Consider the following 18,756-nt stretch of genomic DNA (forward strand, 5'->3'; position numbering starts at 1 on the left):
ATAAAAAAAATGATTTCATAGGTCGCATGAAAACCGCTAGACAAATCTTGAGTCTAATTAATCCGTCATTAGCAAATGTATGTTAATGTAGCACTTATAGCTAATTATAGACTAATTAGGCTTAAAGATTCGTCTCATGAATTCTCTTAACTGTGCAATTAGTTTTCTTTTTAGATATTCAAAGATTCGATGTGATGTTTTTTAAGGGAAAAAAAAACTAAACAGACCCTTACTACTTGACGCTCCAACTTTTGTATTTCCACAAACAATACTATACATATGTATAATTTAGTTAAAAATATCACATACAAATAGAAATTATATTTTATGGTATCACAAATCGCTTAAAATCATTTAAGTGAAGTCAGGAGAGTTGCAACATAAATAATTCAAATATCTTACAAACTACTTGAAAGAACATACCTAGCTTAAGAAATGTGACTAAACCATCAGTCAGCAATTTATCAGACGTAATATCTCTCGTCTTCCTTCACGAGACTCAATACGGAAAACACCCTCACATCCCTTGCGGTTGCTACAGGTAATATCACTACCGATTTAATAAGCGAATAGATCAAATCAAACAGAACATGTTTGTTTGTCCAAAGCTTTACAGAAGTTAATAGATTTAATTAGTTGGCTCCTCTATTAGACTCTAACTTTGGCTTTTTTACAGGGGTAGGGGTCCTCCTGGGCCAAATTCTAGTGTTTTCATGCGTCTATATGGACTCACTGGAACCACCCCTGTCTACACTTACACAGTTTCTGGTATTTCGAACTAAATTTTTAGTACTATAAAATATAAAATTTTGTTACTTAAAGATAACTAATATACAAAGGCACTAGTTTTTTTGTTAGAAAATAGTATACGTGGTTAGGGTACTAAATAGAAAAAAATCATTGCTATCACAGCATGACTCGTCTGCCCAGTTCACTGGACTATGGGCTTATTTTCTTAACCCGTCCTTGACCACTGATCTGCTATTCTGCTGTTTGGTACCGACAAGAAAGCAACCCCTCATGGGGATAACACCACGAACGGGAGCAGAGCATCGGTTTATAGCAAGGTAGCCTTTTTTTCCGCTTATCTGAGAAATAAGTGAAACGGAATATTTATAAATAAGAAATAATTTATAAATTATGTTTTCTTAATGAAATACAAGTTAAGATTAAAAATAAATTATGATAAAAAATTTTAAAATCAGTTTTAAATTTACGATTAAATTTGGGCTTACGTTCTAACCGAAAATATGAAGGGGATGGTCGATCGATCGGGTCAGGTCAGTCTTCTCTCTCGGTGTTCGTGGCGTGCACGGTACGGCTTGCATCGTGGCTTGATCGTTCGTTGACGCTGTGAACGATCGATCGAGCCACTGCAAGTTCGCAGCAGCCAGGCGGTTCGGTCGACGGCAGCAACCGCCATCCTCTTTGAACCTGGAACATTTGCAGCAGGTCAATCAGAAGCTTCATCGGTATCTAGAACACCAATTGAAGTAGGTCAAACAGAAGATTCAGTATCTAGAACACCCATTGAGCTCAACAGAAACATACGCAGTAAAACTGTCCCTGTCAAAAATTCACGCCCTCGGTTCTTTCGCTTTTGCTTATATTTATAACCTAATTATAAACTTTTAAACTTAAATTTGGAGTTTATTTTAAGATTTTTTCGCCGAAGCTTATTTTCTACCACTGGTTTTTAGACCGCTAAAAATATATATATAAAGTTTTATTCATAAATTATTGTTTATTTATAAATATGTTGTTCAGTATAAAGCCAAATAATCATCTCTCGGATGTTCTAGAAGACTAGAGAAGTAAGGATTTTGACCGAAGTTGTCCGAATAGACTACCAGCCTGAATAAAATCCAGTGACGACCGACGAAACACCGTTTACTTTGGTTCCCTCTTATTTACAGTATTTAGTAACCACTTTTCGGAAAAGGAAAATTTGAAATTCCAATGTGACAAGTAGCAATCTTTACACAGTCCAACGAAAACTTCCCATCTGCAAGCCTAGTCAGGATGCATTGCAGGCGTGGCTCTCCAGTCGCATTCCACTATAGTGTTGCAGAACAGATAAAACCTGCATGCAACATGCGAGGCTGCATCAGGCCACTAATAAAAGAAAGGAAAAGATATCCCTCTTCTCTGAAATCTGATTTGTTATCCTGTCGTTTAACAAATCTGTTTTGCTTTGTAATGTGTGTGGCTCTCGTTTAACAGTGGATTATTAACCTACGTAAAACGGTGGCTGTGGGTTACCGAACAGAGATAAGAGTGCTTGTGCAATGTTTTGAATTATTTACAGCACTTTGGAATTTGGATTATACTTCAGATATCATTTTTTGCACTTTAGGACAAGATTTGGGGGGCACACTGTTAACAGTCATTGCAGCAGGAGGTTTTGTTAGCCATCTTCGCCTTAATCTGCAAACTATCAGGTGAGTTGCTCCGTATGGACTCCAAATGCTGCTATAGTTTTAGACAATTGAACACTGTTAACAAGGTTATCAAAAGTACTAGAAATGCATGCGGCGTTTGTTACACTAAGTCGTCGGACAGCGAGACCATGGTTCCTTTCGACGATTTAAATAGCCGCAGTCCCATTGCGTATGAACTCTAGCGATCCGCAAGTCCTAATTTATGGCAGAAAAGATGCAAGTAATGCATCCAGGCACTGATTTATATTCAGGAACACAAAAGTTTCTGACTAACAGTGCATTTTCAGAGTATCGCTTATCCGTTCATGCCCTTTTACTTTCAGATCTATAGCTATAATTAAGTTTAACAAAAAGGACATCGAGTTGGTTGTAAAGTTATAATTGCTGATGAATAGCAGTATATACCACATCCACATGGCCAATCGATCAAATTACAGGTGAGCAGCATGCAAAATGCGAGGCGGGCCAATGGATGGGACGCGACGTTGCTGCAGAGTTGTCTACTTTGAGAAAGCGATTCGATCGATATATTACGCCCTAGTGGCCGGACGGGGCAAATCGGGCGCGTTTGGGTTGGAAGAAACAAAGACACGATGAGTAAAGGCTACTGAGCAAATTATTCAGGCTACAATGATGCAGTTAGTAAAAGAAATCACGGGGACGATAGGTGAAAAACGAAACCCCCGTATAGGATCGATCGAGGAGCATGGGGATGAACATTGTTTGGTATTATAAGCAAAACCAAGAAAGGATACTCCGTCTGTTTGGAAAGAAAAAACGGGTTCCTAGAGTGAATGCAATGAACCAAGCAACCAATGAACCAAAAATTCAGTCCTACTTCTACACTCCCAAACCAGCAAGCAAACGCACTGTCAGAGTGGCCCGTGCGTCCGTATATTACATTATCTGAAGATTGCCACGGCATTTCCAACAAACCTCATCCTTCATCCTCCAATGATACGGCAAAACCTCGGGCACTTTGCAAAGGCACACGGTGCACGCACGAAACGAACATCCCGCTCCAAGATTGGCGCCGGGTCAGGCACGCCTTTTCCTTTGGATTACCAAATCCATCCGCTTTTCTCTTCGGCTCGCAAAGCTGCAGGGCCCGATCGAGATGTTTGGTTGCTTTTGCTACCTATGGCTTTCTCCTAGCTTGTAAAGGAACATATTGGTTCACAATTTGTCGGTCACTTTAGGCTCCTTCCCAGCTTTCGAAATCACACAAAGTTTACAGTTGAATCGATGTTTAATCGGCGCGGTGGCACTGTTCGGGGGCCGACGTTGCGGTGAAATCTATGCCCATATTCATCACCGCCGGCCCACAAAAACTCTGGACGGTACAAATCGGTGGGCCGTACAAATCGCGAGTTCGCGACTCATCTGGATGTGGCCCGCCCGGCAAAAATCGAAGCGCGGTTGCGCACAAATCCACGAGGAGGCAGTGGGCAACCAACGAGCCCCTCGGCCTTCCACGAGGCCCACGAGCGAAGGCTGTGTGACCCCGCCCGTGGATTCCCCAGCGCCGGTGGAGCTAGTCTCGTCTCATCGTCGACGCCGCGGCGTGGCCACCACCACTCACCGGCGAGCGTGGCGTTCGCGTCAGTGTGTGTCCAATCACGTCGCGGTCTCGGCCGCCGGCGCCGGCTAAAGCAGCGCGTTCCTGCGTGCTTACGACACGACGCGTCGTCTCCGATCCGTGCCGATCGATCGGGGACTTCACGTGCTCCGTACCACAGTCCGGTCGCGTTATCCGCTTATCTCTTCAGGGTGCCAGCCAATGATCCGCGGCTTCGCGAGGCGCCACGGGGAAACTGCCTGGGGCTGGGAGGCGAGGCCAATAATTTGCCGCCCTGTCTACTCGTGATCGGTGGCGGGGTCCGGTGACTGCGCTGCGCTATTCGTGGTGAGTTAGCCGGCGCGACAGTGCACCCGGTGAAATGGTCGAGCCTGTGCCAATGACAGATAGTATGCGGGTCCTATTTGCAGGAAAAAACGAGCCGTGCGTGGCTAGTGAAAGCAGTCTGAGCTTTCTATGATAGCAGAGCAAGTGGGGGTTGATTGTACACTGCGGATATCGATCTCTCCTTTCTCTTCGCATGCGCACACAACAACACGTGTATGCGAAACAGCAGAGGAGGTGCAGTTAAAGGCCGGGAGGATGTCGACTCCTAATCAGCCACTCGCCCGTACTAGACTACTAGCATATGTATACAACACTTACAAAAAAAAAAAAGCATATGTATACAACACTTACCAAAAAAAAAGCATATGTATACAACATGGTAAGTAACACGGTAAGTATCAAAGTGGCTGGCATGGAACGTTTACTAGTTGCTACCTGCCGGTGCCGCCCCAGTGTATCAATATGACAGTATGTACAAACTGGCCAACTGAGACTCATGTAGTACATGATCTTTGGTTATGCATGCAAGGATATTTGTTTATTGTGGAATGGCTCATCAAACAGATTGCACCGAATGCATGCAGACAATTTCATCCATGATCCATTATTCATTGGGATCAGGCGAGCCATGCCCCGAATACGCGATGGCCCGGCCCTACTGCACGTAAACAGCGCATGGGCCGCAGATTCGCTATCTATCCGTTATCGTTCACTCCTCGTATAGTCAACTACGGGCTCCAATTTATCTATAGTCAATCTAATAGCCAACTTATACAATAGTTATCTATAAAATATTAATACATGGTCCCATATGTCATACAAACATTGTGTCTTGAAGCACGTGCTGCAGCTAGCTACAAATTAGGTAGCTTAGTTCTCTTCTCTCTCACTTTTATCTCTTTAAAATATATTTATAATTAGTTTATAGCATGCTATTATACCTGCTCTTAGCCCTTTCTCCAACTTTCCCGGAGAACAGGATCGATGAAACATCGAATATTTTCTGCCAGTTCAGGACATCGCAAGTTAGGCTGGTTCTTGCAAGGATTGGCCATCCTGCCACGCCTTGTTTATGTACTAGTTGTACTCGTGTACCCGAATTATTGTGTGTGATGTTGGAGTTGACACAACAGAGTTCAGATTCTGGCTTCTCAGTGCCGGGGAAAAAAAAGAGATGGAGATGAGGAAATGCTGAAGAAATTGTGTGGCTAAAGCGATAAAGATCTCCACCCCCACGGTCCGTCTTTTAACTTTACCTCAGGCTTGTAAATCAAAAATTAAGTTTTCTAACTGTAGATTTAATTTTGAGGTATTTTATCATATTTTATATTTTAACATTAACTTTTAAGTCGTTATGAATATATATATATATATAAAATTTTATTAGCAGATTATTTGTATTTATAAATATATAGTTTGATTTAAAAAAAACAAAAAGATGACCCATCTTATATGATCTGAAGTGCCTATCCCTTCTCTGTCACCTTAAACAAAGTGCTTTCCATGGCAAGCAATAGAGCAGATGCCAAGCGAGTGAAGCGACAACATGATAGTACAGTTAACCTCGTGATTCGGAACATTTTGCAAGTCTTGATGAGCAATAATTTTTCCTCCTGCCTGGAATTCTGCGTAGAGGTTAACAGGAGCACATATGCAAATATATTCCTGCACTAACAAGTAAAGAGTGGCGCAACATCCAACTCTCTCTAGCTCTCGAACTGAACAGACGAAGCTGCCGAACATGTTCACGACGGGAACAATTTTATCCCGATGGAATCGCAGTATTTTGTAGCTTTTGTAAAGCGCTTTCTTTGGGGAAAGAGGAAGGAAAATTCCCGTCTACTAACGTTGGCTAATTAAGGTCGTGTCGTGTGTGATCTGCGAGAACACTGGCTGCAGTACGGATTAGATTATGATTCTCATGTTGGCAAAAGTTTTTTTTTTATTTCGAAAAGCAGCTACAACTACGAGAAAGCTTCCTCGCGACCACAATCCAAGTATCTCACATGCTCATTTCATAGCCGGCAAGTCTGCAACTGAAGGTACCATACGTTTTGAAAGTCTGGACTCTGGACCATCTGGCTAGCTGTAAAAAGCGATCTGTTTCCGGGGTACAGCGAGTGCGTTGCTGGGTCTGAAATATATATAATTTTTTGAAACCAATGTCTAAGAGTATACCCATGATCTTATCTAAATTTGATCATACATCTCTATTTGAACCACCTAAAAAATTCTTTATACATATATATTTTAACTTCAGCAGAACATTCATATTACCACTTCATAGCACAAACAACTATATTTTATTAATATATATCAACTACTTATTTTTCCTGAAAAATATACTAAAGAATTAGTCTTGCGTTTTCATTTGAAGTAAGGAGAGAGAAAATATAAATTTGGAGTTTCTCTAAAACATAGGATGTGTTGAAGGAATTGATGGAACACAAATTTTACACTTTGTCCTCTATTTTGTATATGAGACAGGAGATGAATGAACTAATGATGAACATACTTTAAGTCTAACATAATTTTGACAACTGACAAGTTGTACTAAAAAATAAAAGAAGCAAAAATAAAATAGTTCATAAATAATACTTTTATATCTATATAAATAACAACTCAAAACCAATAATTAAAAAAACTATAATAAAAATTCTAAAATCAACTCGAGAATTATTTTCTCAGTAGCTGATAATTTAACGAATAGACGCCAAGAGGCTGGATCCCTACTAGAAGAGTTTCGAATACTTCTTGATCTCTATAGATAGTGATAAGCATAGAACTGTAGTATGCAAATGTCATCAACTGTCCACTTGTGTTGACACTGACCATTTTTTGACGAATCGACAGGGACTTTTGTAGACGGTATATAATGAAAAAAAAAACAACAACATTGCAAGTATGCATGGAAGTCCACTTGAACGAACATAGTCCAAGTAAATGGGGGCTTTCTTTAATCCACCATGCCATCTGCTATGCATTGCCGACAACGCACCAAACCAAACATGTGATCTCGTTTCTACGGCTCGTCCGGTGATGTTAACGCCCGCTAGATTCCCTAGGCTACACACACCACGCCGATACGCCATCAAGCCATGAAAACGCACCCAACGCAGCGACGGCAGCAGGGATCGGGCGTCATGCACTCATAGTGACGCGTCGTCAAGCAGGGGAGGTCGGCTCATGTTTCAAGAACCGGCAGTTGCCAACCAGCAAGACAATAGTGACAGTAGAGGTTATTTTGAATTTTAAAATAAAATTATGGTAAAAATGACTATAATATTATCCCAGGAGAGAAAATGATAATATTATCAGAGTAAATCTTAATGTGATCTCAACCATTTAAAATGGTTGAAATTTGCACGTACTTCGCAGTCCTAAGAATTATTAATCACTCTCATCTTTTCGCGTATGATTTTAGAGTTTTTTTCGAAGTTTATTTTCTAGCTTTAGTAACTTTTAGATCGTTAAAGGATATGTATATAAAAATTTCATTTATAAATTATTTTTTATTTTTAAATATAACGTTTGACTTCTTTTATGAAAAAAAAACCGATGACCCTATTGTTTATTGGAGACTACCGGGACGGTAATTGCGGCCAAACCGGTATTCTGAACTTGGTCAGCTACCGGGCGGTAAAAGTTTCTCCCGACCTTTCTCCTCGCATCGCTGTCGTGGAATTAACGGCGACGGCACGTAGCTTCAGGTCGACTCTGTTTCACAGCAGCGACAGGATGAATAGCGCATCGCCGCGAGAGATCGGCCGAGCCGACTACTGGTCAGTCAGCGGGGGACGGCGTGTCGCGCGTCACCGATCGATCTCCATCCCTTTCACCCGCGATCTTGCTGCGCTCGGTGCCGTGGCCTCGACGGGAGGAGGATCTTTTCGGCGTCGCCATTAGATCTCCCTTTTGTTTTTCGCAGTGGAGTTGCATGGCCATATGCAAGATCGAAATCCAGGCCGGTACTGAGGTTGAAAGTTGCAAAGGCAGCGAACGTCTCGGCACGATCACACGGCATCTGGATTAGCTACAGCGAACGATCGATATATATCTAGGCACCCGTCCGTTGCATGAGCAGATGCTGTCAGCTCTTCTTTCAAGTCGATCTGAATATGAAAATTACTATACGTATACGTATGACTCGATCATACGATTTATGTATGACTCAATCATTTAACGACCATATTTATCTAATAAATAATATTTTAATCGTATATAGATAAAACAATTAAGTTGTGCTTGTAGTGGAACTGTCTCAATATATTGTCCAAATAAAGTGTTGCTATTATTCTGAGTAGCAATGGCTTGCTCGTGAACGTTTTCAATGTCTGCCGCTTCGTTCAAGCGTTTGGCCGGTGCAGTGGCCCGTCATCTGAATCTTGACTTGCGCAATTCCCCATATCTTATAGAGGTATACAGAAGAATAAAATCTCAACGGCCACTAGCTATATTTCAATACTGCATTTCGTGCGGGCGTGGAAATTACATCAGGTGCACTTACGTATAATTTGATTCTGGATACTCGAAATGAGGATAGATCGATGGCATAGCCATGCATGCTTGTAAGCTTTTTGCCGGCCGGAGGTTTTGCAAAGCCAGACAATGTTGTATGGAGGGGTGGACGCACGAATAATTGGTCTACCTTTCTTTGATATTCCCTCTAACAAAAAAATATTTATGGTTTAGGACACTTCTAAAATTAAATATAAATACTTATATTTCACCAAACTTATAAATGATTATAAACTTTCCAAACAAGGGATGTTTGCGATAAATACTTAATTTGCAACGTGGGGAGTAGCCTAAAAAGTTAAAATCAATCATAAATATTTCTATCATCGTTAAAAAAATAGGGTTTATTTGAAAGCAATTTTATAGTTCTTGAGAAGATATCATGGTATCATGAGGTACCTCATGATAACTTCTCTGTAAAATTACTCTTTATTTGAATCATGTCTATTTCCATTAGGAAGAGTAGTGTAAACCTTATGATATTTTTTTATGAATGAAAAACATTAAACTGCCAAAGCCCAAGACATGCTCGATAGTTATATGTTCCAAAACAGTGCAATTAAAATAAATGGATCTACCGCTTGGCCTATGCGCCGATAATATCTTTTACATTGATCTCCCACCTCTAATGTAAGTAAGGCACACAGGAACATGCTACTATGTCTCATTGCGTTAATCATAATGCTAATGGCATGGTTCATAATCTAAAACAACTTACATAATATGATTGCTTCCTGAATAATGTCCTTCTATTTAGTGACGTTCTTGTCGCATGTCACGTCTTCTGTTATTCTTGTTTTAAGCAGCTATGAGGTCCGGCGAATAATGTAATAATTCTCTGTCACTTTTGTTTAAGTAAAACATGATTACCCATTATTTAAACAAATAGTTTTATTAATCTAAACAACTTATTTACTGTCAAGGGATTTAATTAGTACTTTTTACGTAGCATGTTTATTTACTCTATAATGCAGTAACTATAATGCAGTAACTGATTTTACTAATGATACGTCATTCATTTACTATTATTTAAATCCAATGGCTAAATCATTTTCGTAAGACCGAATGTAACAGACTCACATCTCCTTACGCAGATTTTCTATATATTATATAATATATAAATTAGAATTTATCATACCAATTATATAGTTTATATACGTTAGAAATTACTTTTTTATTTAGAAACAAAACAAACGTTTTCTATATATATATTAGAGACTTCACATAAAGATGAATATATAACAAATATGTATTATATATCTTTTGAATCAAAGTTTAACCACAGCATCCATGCGTGCAATAGCAAAAGTGAAAATAGAAGGGATTAAACCCAAGACAATACTTTATTATCAACCTATGGAACTTTGTACTAATTTATTCTCTATCAATCAACTTTTGTACTAATGTAATTTCATTTATTTCTCTAAATATAGTCTTTTGTATCGTGGCTGGCTCTTTTAGTACTCCTTTAATAATCCCTTATATCCCATGACAAAAGGAAGCATGTCATAAGAGAAAATGGTACGTGTTCCGGAAAAGTGTGGCTAAGCACAAACGGCGACTTATGGGTCATATCATCCTACAGCGATTTTTCTTTTGGACGCAGACGCCGACGCAACGGCGGATGGATGCAAGCCAGCTGCCGCGAGTTGTCGCCCACCAGTTTCTGATCAACTGTTGTAACCCAATCTTGGTCGCCGGTTCGCCGCAGAGATCGTCCTCCTGGGGCCTCGGCCCCGTCGCAAATCCGATCGAGGCGACCCGTCACCGGTCCGTGCCTAGCTATAGCTAAGCTATCGTTAAGACCACCTTCAATGTTAAACTATCTATAAAATATATTTTATATTTTTTAATAGAAAAAAATAAAAACTAATAGTCTCTTTGTACATATTTTAATACTAAGTAAGAATAAATTATAGAGTTATTTGTACATGAGTTAATTGCTAAGAGCTAGACCATTGAAAAAATTATCTTTTAAAATATTTAGAGATAGTATGTTATCTTACTGTCGCCGCGGAGCGCGACGTGACAGTGCTCCTATGGTTACTGCCTTAGAACGAATACGACGAATGAACGATGTAAACGGCTCTAAAAATTGCCACTGGATATTTGATGAGATTTGCTTCAGTCTAATAAAAAGTAATAAAAATATCTCGAGATACCGATACCTCGTGGTATCAAATTGCTTCTACTCGTTGGATCTGATGGTGCGCATCCTACTTAACTAGATCTAATGGTAAAGAATAATTTGGTACTTCGAGGTACCAGTACCCCGAGGTACTTTTTGTTAGACTGGAACAAATATCATATTTGAAAGGGAGAAGAAATACGGGCTACGACACAAACAATAAAGGCCTCTTCGTTTCAGAGGATTTTTACAAGGAAAACCAGAGGAATTGACATGTTTTCTCTAAAATTCCTGGGAAACAAAAATGCCCTAAGTGTATATAAGAGATGGATTATATATTGATGATATAATATATGTTTATGTTTAACTATTGTACAAATTGACATCATATCTTCTAATGACATGGAATGATTTTGGTATTTAGCTCTTCATTTGACCTTGCTCTTCACCAAGGTATCACTTGGTCTCTCCAAAAACGTCCCAGAATCTATGCATTAGAATCTAAGTGTTATGGTGCAGTATAATCATTTGTATTATTATTTACGTACTAATTATCACATCAATTACTTTTTACACAATTGTTCCACTTTATCCCCATATGCCCTCATATCATAACCATTGTTTATTTATTAAGATATATTATAGTTACTTTTTTCTTAACATGAATATCGGCTAATCAAAGTAGAAATACTTAGATTTGAAATGGAGAGAACAATATTACAAAATAGCTTGAATTATATATAAATCCATGTTACTGATCGATCAAAACATGTGGCAGCTAATAAGACATCGATCAAAACTACAACCTGTTCATTTTGATGCCCATGTCAACATACCCAAGTTAATTTGGCGGTGCCAATTTTTGGTAAGGTTGAAATGAACAAGTAGTGTTTGGGCTGTTCTTCTTTTTTCATGTTTTTGTGAGAGCAAGATTCTAATATAGCAGTGCAGGCAATCAGGCAATTTGAACGATGTTTAGGTGATTACCCTCACTAAAATTTTATGGGGTTTATCTGGTTTTAGCAACTATTGTTGTCTCCGTTGGGCACAATCACACAATTCGGGTGTATTTGGTAACTGCAAAACTAGCTAGGCAACTTGCCAATCCGCATGCCCATCTACACCGATCTTCCTCCCGAGATTGTTGCAAAAGAAACTGTTCCACAAGCTCGCCACTACAACTAGATCAAAAGTCCCTTTAATATTGGTCCTACATATGTAATTATTGTGCCCAAAATAAATGATAGAACCATTTATAATGGGGTGGTATGGGCCAAGGCCCTTGGATTTTCCCACTACGCTACTTAACCCTTAAAAATTTTAACTTAAAAGTTTAATAAAATTTTACCTCATCCTATTTTGAACCTTAACCCTTAAATATTGTAGATAAAAGGGTTAGGCCCATTACTGCTCAGTTGTTATATAGAGCACCGTTTGCACGATTTTTCCCTTTTGACAAATTACTACTACCACTCTAAAGTAATATGGTTGATGTTCCTAAATATAGAAATAAGTTGAATATTTAACTCTCTAAACATAAAAATCAATTAAATAATCTGCTAAGATGGTTTGCTCAATAGACTTTAACAAGAATGGTAATATATACATCAAGTCAGTTATATGCATGTTAAATTAGTCGAACGATTTGAAAAGAAGCATATATGTTAGAGTTGTTTCCAACCTTAGCAATAGGAATCATATCCTCGTTATCGCCTACCCTACCCGCCACCGCCCTCTGGCCATATGGCTCCGACATTGCTATTGTCTCTTCGCTACCCGGGTATTCACTGTAGACATCATATCCTCCACTGATTTGTCTTTCCTCTAAACGCGTTGTCATCATCCTCTTCCCCCGTCTTACCACTACCCCACCCCAAAAACCTAAACCAACAAAATTTGCTAGAGTTTAGATGTCTCCAACTTTGGGCAGGAGAATGGTTGAACCGAGAGCTCGTTAAGGGAATCACCACCACCATCATCATTGGGTGAGTCCTCCCACATTCTCTTTCTCCCTCTTTCCCACCTCCTACCTAAGAAAGTGACACACACCGTGAATATTATTGATGACATCTATGCTTTTTCTTTACGTAGAACCCAATAACTATTTGCGAAACAGATAACATCTTTAGTCTATTCAGATTTTGAAAAATGTCCAACGATAGCGGAATACCAAAGCTAACATTTTAGGGACGTTCTTTTGGTAGGTGCACTTCTTTCATTTTTCGTTTCCGGATGAATGCACTGAACCTACCGGTGAGCCCAGCACTGGCAAATCAACTGTAAGGGCACATTTGTTCCGGTGACCCCCCAAAACCGGCGGGACAGGGGAAAGCACAACGCACTCACGACCGGCCGGGAGACATATTGGTCCTCGCCACGCTATAGTGCGCACCGTCACCATGCATGTACGCACACCAGCGAGGAGGAGTCCAGAGAAGTCAAGTGGAGAATCGGAGCGATGGATATAGGAGTTCACCCGGCCGGCCCCTACCATGATGGAGAAAGGAGAGATGAGGAAGAAGGGACATGATCAGAAGTTGAACAGGGAGGGATGACAGGACAATCAGCCAATCGTTGGGACTGGGGGTGGGTCCGGGGGTCCAGCTCTAGGAACAGTGAAAAGAGGAATTGGTTCCTGTGGATGCAAGTGTGTATCATGTAGGGCTTGTGCTAATTGAAAAGGGATCTGTTTAAACGCATTATTTTTCAAGATGAGTTTTTTTCTGAAACAATTCAATTAGTGTGAGAAATGATTAACTGTACACTTGGTGTCAAATTATCCAGAAGAGCGTGTTAGGAAGTACATCGGCCTTGTCCTTTACGCTCAATTTTTCAAATTTGGAGCCTGATTTTGTGATAAACATTTGAGGGTAGAAATAATCATTTAACTATCAGGTTTGCTATTTGTCAATCGTTTAAAATTTTTTTAATCTATCAATCAATTTTTTTGTTCATTATATTTGCTTCAAGAGTTGTGCTTGCATGTCCACAGGCTACTTTTTGATTTCTTTTGTTGACGTTTGATTTTAATATAATCTCTAACAAAATCGATTAATAGATTCAGTTTTTTCAAGCGGTTGACAGATATTCCCACTAAGATTAAAAGGTTACTTCAGAAAGATCAAACAAGACACTTTTATATGTCTTTTTACAAAATTTGCCATTTAAAAGTATGAAAAACACATGATCATGATAATTCATAGTCAATAATAAGAAAAGAAGGAGTCGTCTAAGATATCGGAAAAGTAATTATTCTACACCTTACACTGATCATTGATCTCTTGTGTCTCATGGTACCAATTAGAACCCGTTCGGCAGGGGATATAAGTTAACTTATGCCTTGAAAAAAAACGTAGTAATAGATTAATACATGATTAATTAATTATTAATTATAAAATATAAAATAGATTAATATGATTTTTTAAAACAACTTTCCTATAGAAAATTTTTTACAAAAATACACCGTTTAGCAGTCCGAGAAATGTGCATATGAAAAACGAGAGAGTCTTAATTAACTTATGATACGACCGAACGTGATATTAGTATAGGAATATATGTGTCCCTAGACCCTAGCCATGTGAAGTCTACATTTGCGCAAACCAAAATTGATGCAGTCCTGGGCCAGGTATACTATGCCCAAAATTCTGTCATCATCAATCAAAAAAGTAAGGGACAAACTCTTGTTATATGTAGTTCTGTACTTAATAGAGTTGATCACTTAGGTTAGGTATACAGAATAGCAACCACCACTATCATTATAGTATTATACTATAGCACTACTACATCACTAAGGATTAGCCATAATTTTAGTAAGCGCAAATCTTGAGGGAGAGAACCTTTTTGTGACTGTGTCGGGTAACCCGCACGAACTCAACCTGCGGCGCGCAACAGTGTGATCAAATCAGATAATCTGCTTAGCTTAGCTTTGCTGGTGCTGGCGCTGCTAGCTTGCTTACGTCCACACTACTTTATTTGACCAAATTACTAAACTGTGTCGTAAACTCGTACGGCGTACCACGCCCTGGGGTCTAGTGAAGTACTGAAGTGATTCCGTGCTAGCTTCTCGCGCCTATAAATTGAGCACTCGCCACCGGCTTCAGAGTGCACACACAGACACACTCAGCTTAAGCTAGAGATCCAGAGAGCGAGAGAGATGGCTACTGGCGCTTCCTTCCCGGTGATCAACATGGAGAAGCTGGAGACCGAGGAGAGGGGTGCGGCCATGGAGATCATCCGCGATGCCTGCGAGAACTGGGGCTTCTTCGAGGTGCCACGCCCACGCACATATACCGCATGCATGAAGATATTAATCTGATCCTAATTCCTAAACGGCGGCACACTTTGTTGATTTGTTTTGATTTTTTGTTCTTCGATCACCTCTACGTAAAGTACAACATTCTTTCCAGCCGAAAAGATGGAAATATGTTCTTATTCTCCATCTTGGCCTAACCCACAAAATCCAATCTTATCATCTCAGCCGATGCCCAAGTAATCCGCTCGATCATCAGGATCTAGCATTAACCTTAATTTTGCTGTCGAAATTGAACATCCATGCAGATGTTGAACCATGGCATCTCGCACGAGCTGATGGACGAGGTGGAGCGGGTGACCAAGGCGCACTACGCCAACTGCCGGGAGGAGAAGTTCAAGGAGTTCGCGCGGCGGACGCTGGAGGCCGGCGAGAAGGGCGCCGACGTGAAGGACGTCGACTGGGAGAGCACCTTCTTCGTCCGCCACCTCCCCGTCTCCAACCTCGTCGACCTCCCCGACGTCGACGACCACTACAGGTACGCGACCTGCATGCGCCATCGTCGTTCGTTCGTTGACACTCGATCCTCTTATAGCTGCTTAAGCAAACAACCTAGTCTTTGTTAATTTATCTTCATCCTTCTGAAAGAAAAGCTCGAGCTAATCGGATGGATAGCGCATCTTTCAGAGTTCCCAGCTCTACTGAACAATCGCCAGTATTTTAATCGGAAGTCTAGTAGTACTACGGTGTACACCAGAAAGCAAAGGCTGACGCTGTGGCCTAGCTACTGTAGAGTGTAGGCCTGACCATAACCACAACAAAGTTACACCTGACACGACGCGCTCTACTATAGAAATGTCTACTTCTGTACTGACTGTTATTGCAGCCAAAGGTGACCAGGATTATCGACCAAAAGGAGATGCTTACCTTTCTACTGTGCCTTATCCGCAGCATCGACTGCTATTGAACGGACGCAGTGGCACATCTTTGTACTATGCGATAGTAACAGGCCAAGTGTGGTAGTTCGTCAGACTTGATTTTTTTTGAATTTTTAATTTTATTTATTAAATACTATATAAATTTAATTTTGTATTTTAAAAATTCACAGAACCAACCTCCTGCCGCCCTCTAGGAGGGCGGAATGCTGACGTGGCAAACGGCCACCTGACCGGGAGGGACGGCCGACAACAACAGGTCGGACATTTTTACATTTAGTCCCTTTCCGTCCTCTGTAAGGGCGGCAAGGGGGTAAATGCAAAATAGTCATGCTGCCCCGGGAACTTTTCGTAATTAAATCATGTTTTAATCCATATATGTATAACATATGTATTTGTTTAATCACAAGCACTCTCTTGGCTAAGTGGTCATCATTCCCTTTTATATCTAGAAGACCTCGAAGACCGAGGTCGAATCTTCATTGGAGCATAATTCATTCTATTTTTGCCAACTAAAATGCCCAAGCAAAAATCAGAGAAAAATATGCTACTACGAGGATTTGACCTCAAGTCTCCAAGATAGAAGAGACTTGCGATGACCACTGAGCCAAGAGAATATTTATGATTAAGCAATTACATATGCTATAGATATATATATCAAACCATGATTCGATCGTAAAAAGTTCCCGGGGCGCACATGGATATTTTGCATTTAGCCCCTTTCCGCCCTTACAGAGGGCGGAAAGGGGCTAAATGAAAAATTGGCCTGACGTGCCGTTGTCCGCCGTTCCTCTGGACCGGCTAGCCGTTTGCCACGTCGGCATTCCGCCCTCCTAGAGGGCGGCAGGAGGTTAGTTATGTAAATTTTTAAAATGTAAAATTACATTCGTAAAATATTTAATAAATAAAATTCAAAAAATTCGATTTTTTTAGGAGCACAACAGATTTTGCAAGAACTACGTGCAGTAACTATCAATAGCGATCAGAACTGGAATCACTTTTACCCAAGCAATTGACTTGGTAATATTCGCGAGTCATAACTGAAGCCCATGTGTCGCGTTTGTGTAGGCAAGTGATGAAGGAGTTTGCGTCGGAGATAGAGAAGCTGTCGGAGAGGGTGCTGGACCTGCTGTGTGAGAACCTGGGCCTGGAGAAGGGGTACCTGAAGAAGGCCTTCGCCGGGTCGAACGGCCCAACGTTCGGCACCAAGGTGAGCAGCTACCCGCCGTGCCCGCGTCCGGACCTCGTCGACGGCCTCCGCGCCCACACCGACGCCGGCGGCATCATCCTGCTGTTCCAGGACGACCAGGTGAGCGGCCTCCAGCTGCTCAAGGACGGGGGGTGGGTGGACGTGCCGCCCATGCGCCACGCCATCGTCGCCAACATCGGCGACCAGCTCGAGGTGATCACCAACGGCAGGTACAAGAGCGTCATGCACCGCGTCCTCACGCGCCCCGACGGCAACCGCATGTCCATCGCCTCCTTCTACAACCCCGGCGCCGACGCCGTCATCTTCCCGGCGCCCGCGCTCGTCGCCGGCGCCGAGGAGGAGCGCGCCGACGCGGCGTCCTACCCGAGGTTCGTGTTCGAGGACTACATGAACCTGTACGTGCGCCACAAGTTCGAGGCCAAGGAGCCCCGCTTCGAGGCCATGAAGTCCTCCGCTGAGGTCGTCCACGCGGCGCCCATCGCCACAGCTTGAGAGTGATCGGACGTATGTCCTAGCCGCACGTGCCATGATCCAGACATACGGGTTAAGTACGGTAGTGTACTTGATGGTGTCCACGCCGGTGCGTGTTTGCCTGTTTAATGTTTGTACGTGCTAGAAGACTACTAGTTTGTGTACGGAATCTGGGTGTAAGTATCGTGTCAAGTACTCAAGTGTGTGTAATGTTGACGTAAGAAAGGTGTGTAATGAGCCCTGTACTCGTATTTTCTGTGCTTCAGCGGGTACCAAGTTATATGGGCCTTGTGCTACTGGTATTGTGTTGTCCCAGCTTTAGAATAAGTTCATTTTAGGTTCCTCAAATTATCACAAACTATCAAAATCGTCCCTCGATCGTAATATAGCCCTTAAAGTTATGAAAACCGTTCAAATCAGGTCCCTGGCCAATATTGGAGAGTAGTTTTGTTGAAGTAGCATCCTAGTCAGAAAAAAATATAATAAAAATCCATGGGTCAAAAAAAATATTCATGAGGCCCACATGCAGCCTAATAAGAAAATAATAAAAAAAATCCTCCTCTCTCCCCTCCCCATCGAGACCGACGGTAGCTGGCGCAGGCGACGGCAACAGGCGAGGGCGCCGGCGGCGGCGGCAAGCGCGAGCGGGGTGGCTCGGCCGTGGGGGCAGCGGCGAGCTCGGGCGTGGGCGCGGGACGGCGACGGCAGTGGGCGCGGACTGTCGGGCCAGATGCCGGCGGGGCTCAAGGGCTACTGGGAGCGGGGCCTCCAGGAGAAGCACGGCAATGGCACCGGCACCCTTACAATCTCTCCCACCATTGTTGGTTTTTAGTGTCCTTGTTGTCTTGTGGGTTGCGAGCTATCTCAGCTTCCCCACCCCCAGCGACCTCACTATCTT

At 41.7% G+C, this 18,756-nt stretch overlaps 1 protein-coding gene across 1 annotated transcript; it reads left to right on the forward strand.

The window, feature by feature from the left end:
* Positions 1-15,098: 15,098 nt before the first annotated feature.
* On the forward strand, positions 15,099-18,154 carry LOC102702913 (1-aminocyclopropane-1-carboxylate oxidase). Its single transcript, XM_006647913.2, has 3 exons — positions 15,099-15,260; positions 15,551-15,780; positions 17,246-18,154. Exons 1-3 carry the CDS (start codon positions 15,147-15,149, stop codon positions 17,877-17,879), a joined length of 978 nt encoding a protein of 325 aa, XP_006647976.1. The 5' UTR covers positions 15,099-15,146; the 3' UTR covers positions 17,880-18,154.
* The last annotated feature ends 602 nt before the right edge of the window (positions 18,155-18,756 follow it).

This window comes from Oryza brachyantha, chromosome 2, assembly GCF_000231095.2.
Source record: "Oryza brachyantha chromosome 2, ObraRS2, whole genome shotgun sequence".
In the NCBI taxonomy this organism is placed as follows: domain Eukaryota; kingdom Viridiplantae; phylum Streptophyta; class Magnoliopsida; order Poales; family Poaceae; genus Oryza; species Oryza brachyantha.

What these genes read in the sequence shown, in the direction of transcription:
- LOC102702913 (XM_006647913.2), top strand. Translation starts at nt 15,147, where the DNA reads ATGGCTACTGGCGCTTCCTTCCCGGTGATCAACATGGAGAAGCTGGAG. An exon ending in AGAACTGGGGCTTCTTCGAG is followed by an intron (nt 15,261 to 15,550) that starts GTGCCACGCCCA and finishes ACATCCATGCAG; the next exon opens with ATGTTGAACCATGGCATCTC. An exon ending in GACGTCGACGACCACTACAG is followed by an intron (nt 15,781 to 17,245) that starts GTACGCGACCTG and finishes GCGTTTGTGTAG; the next exon opens with GCAAGTGATGAAGGAGTTTG.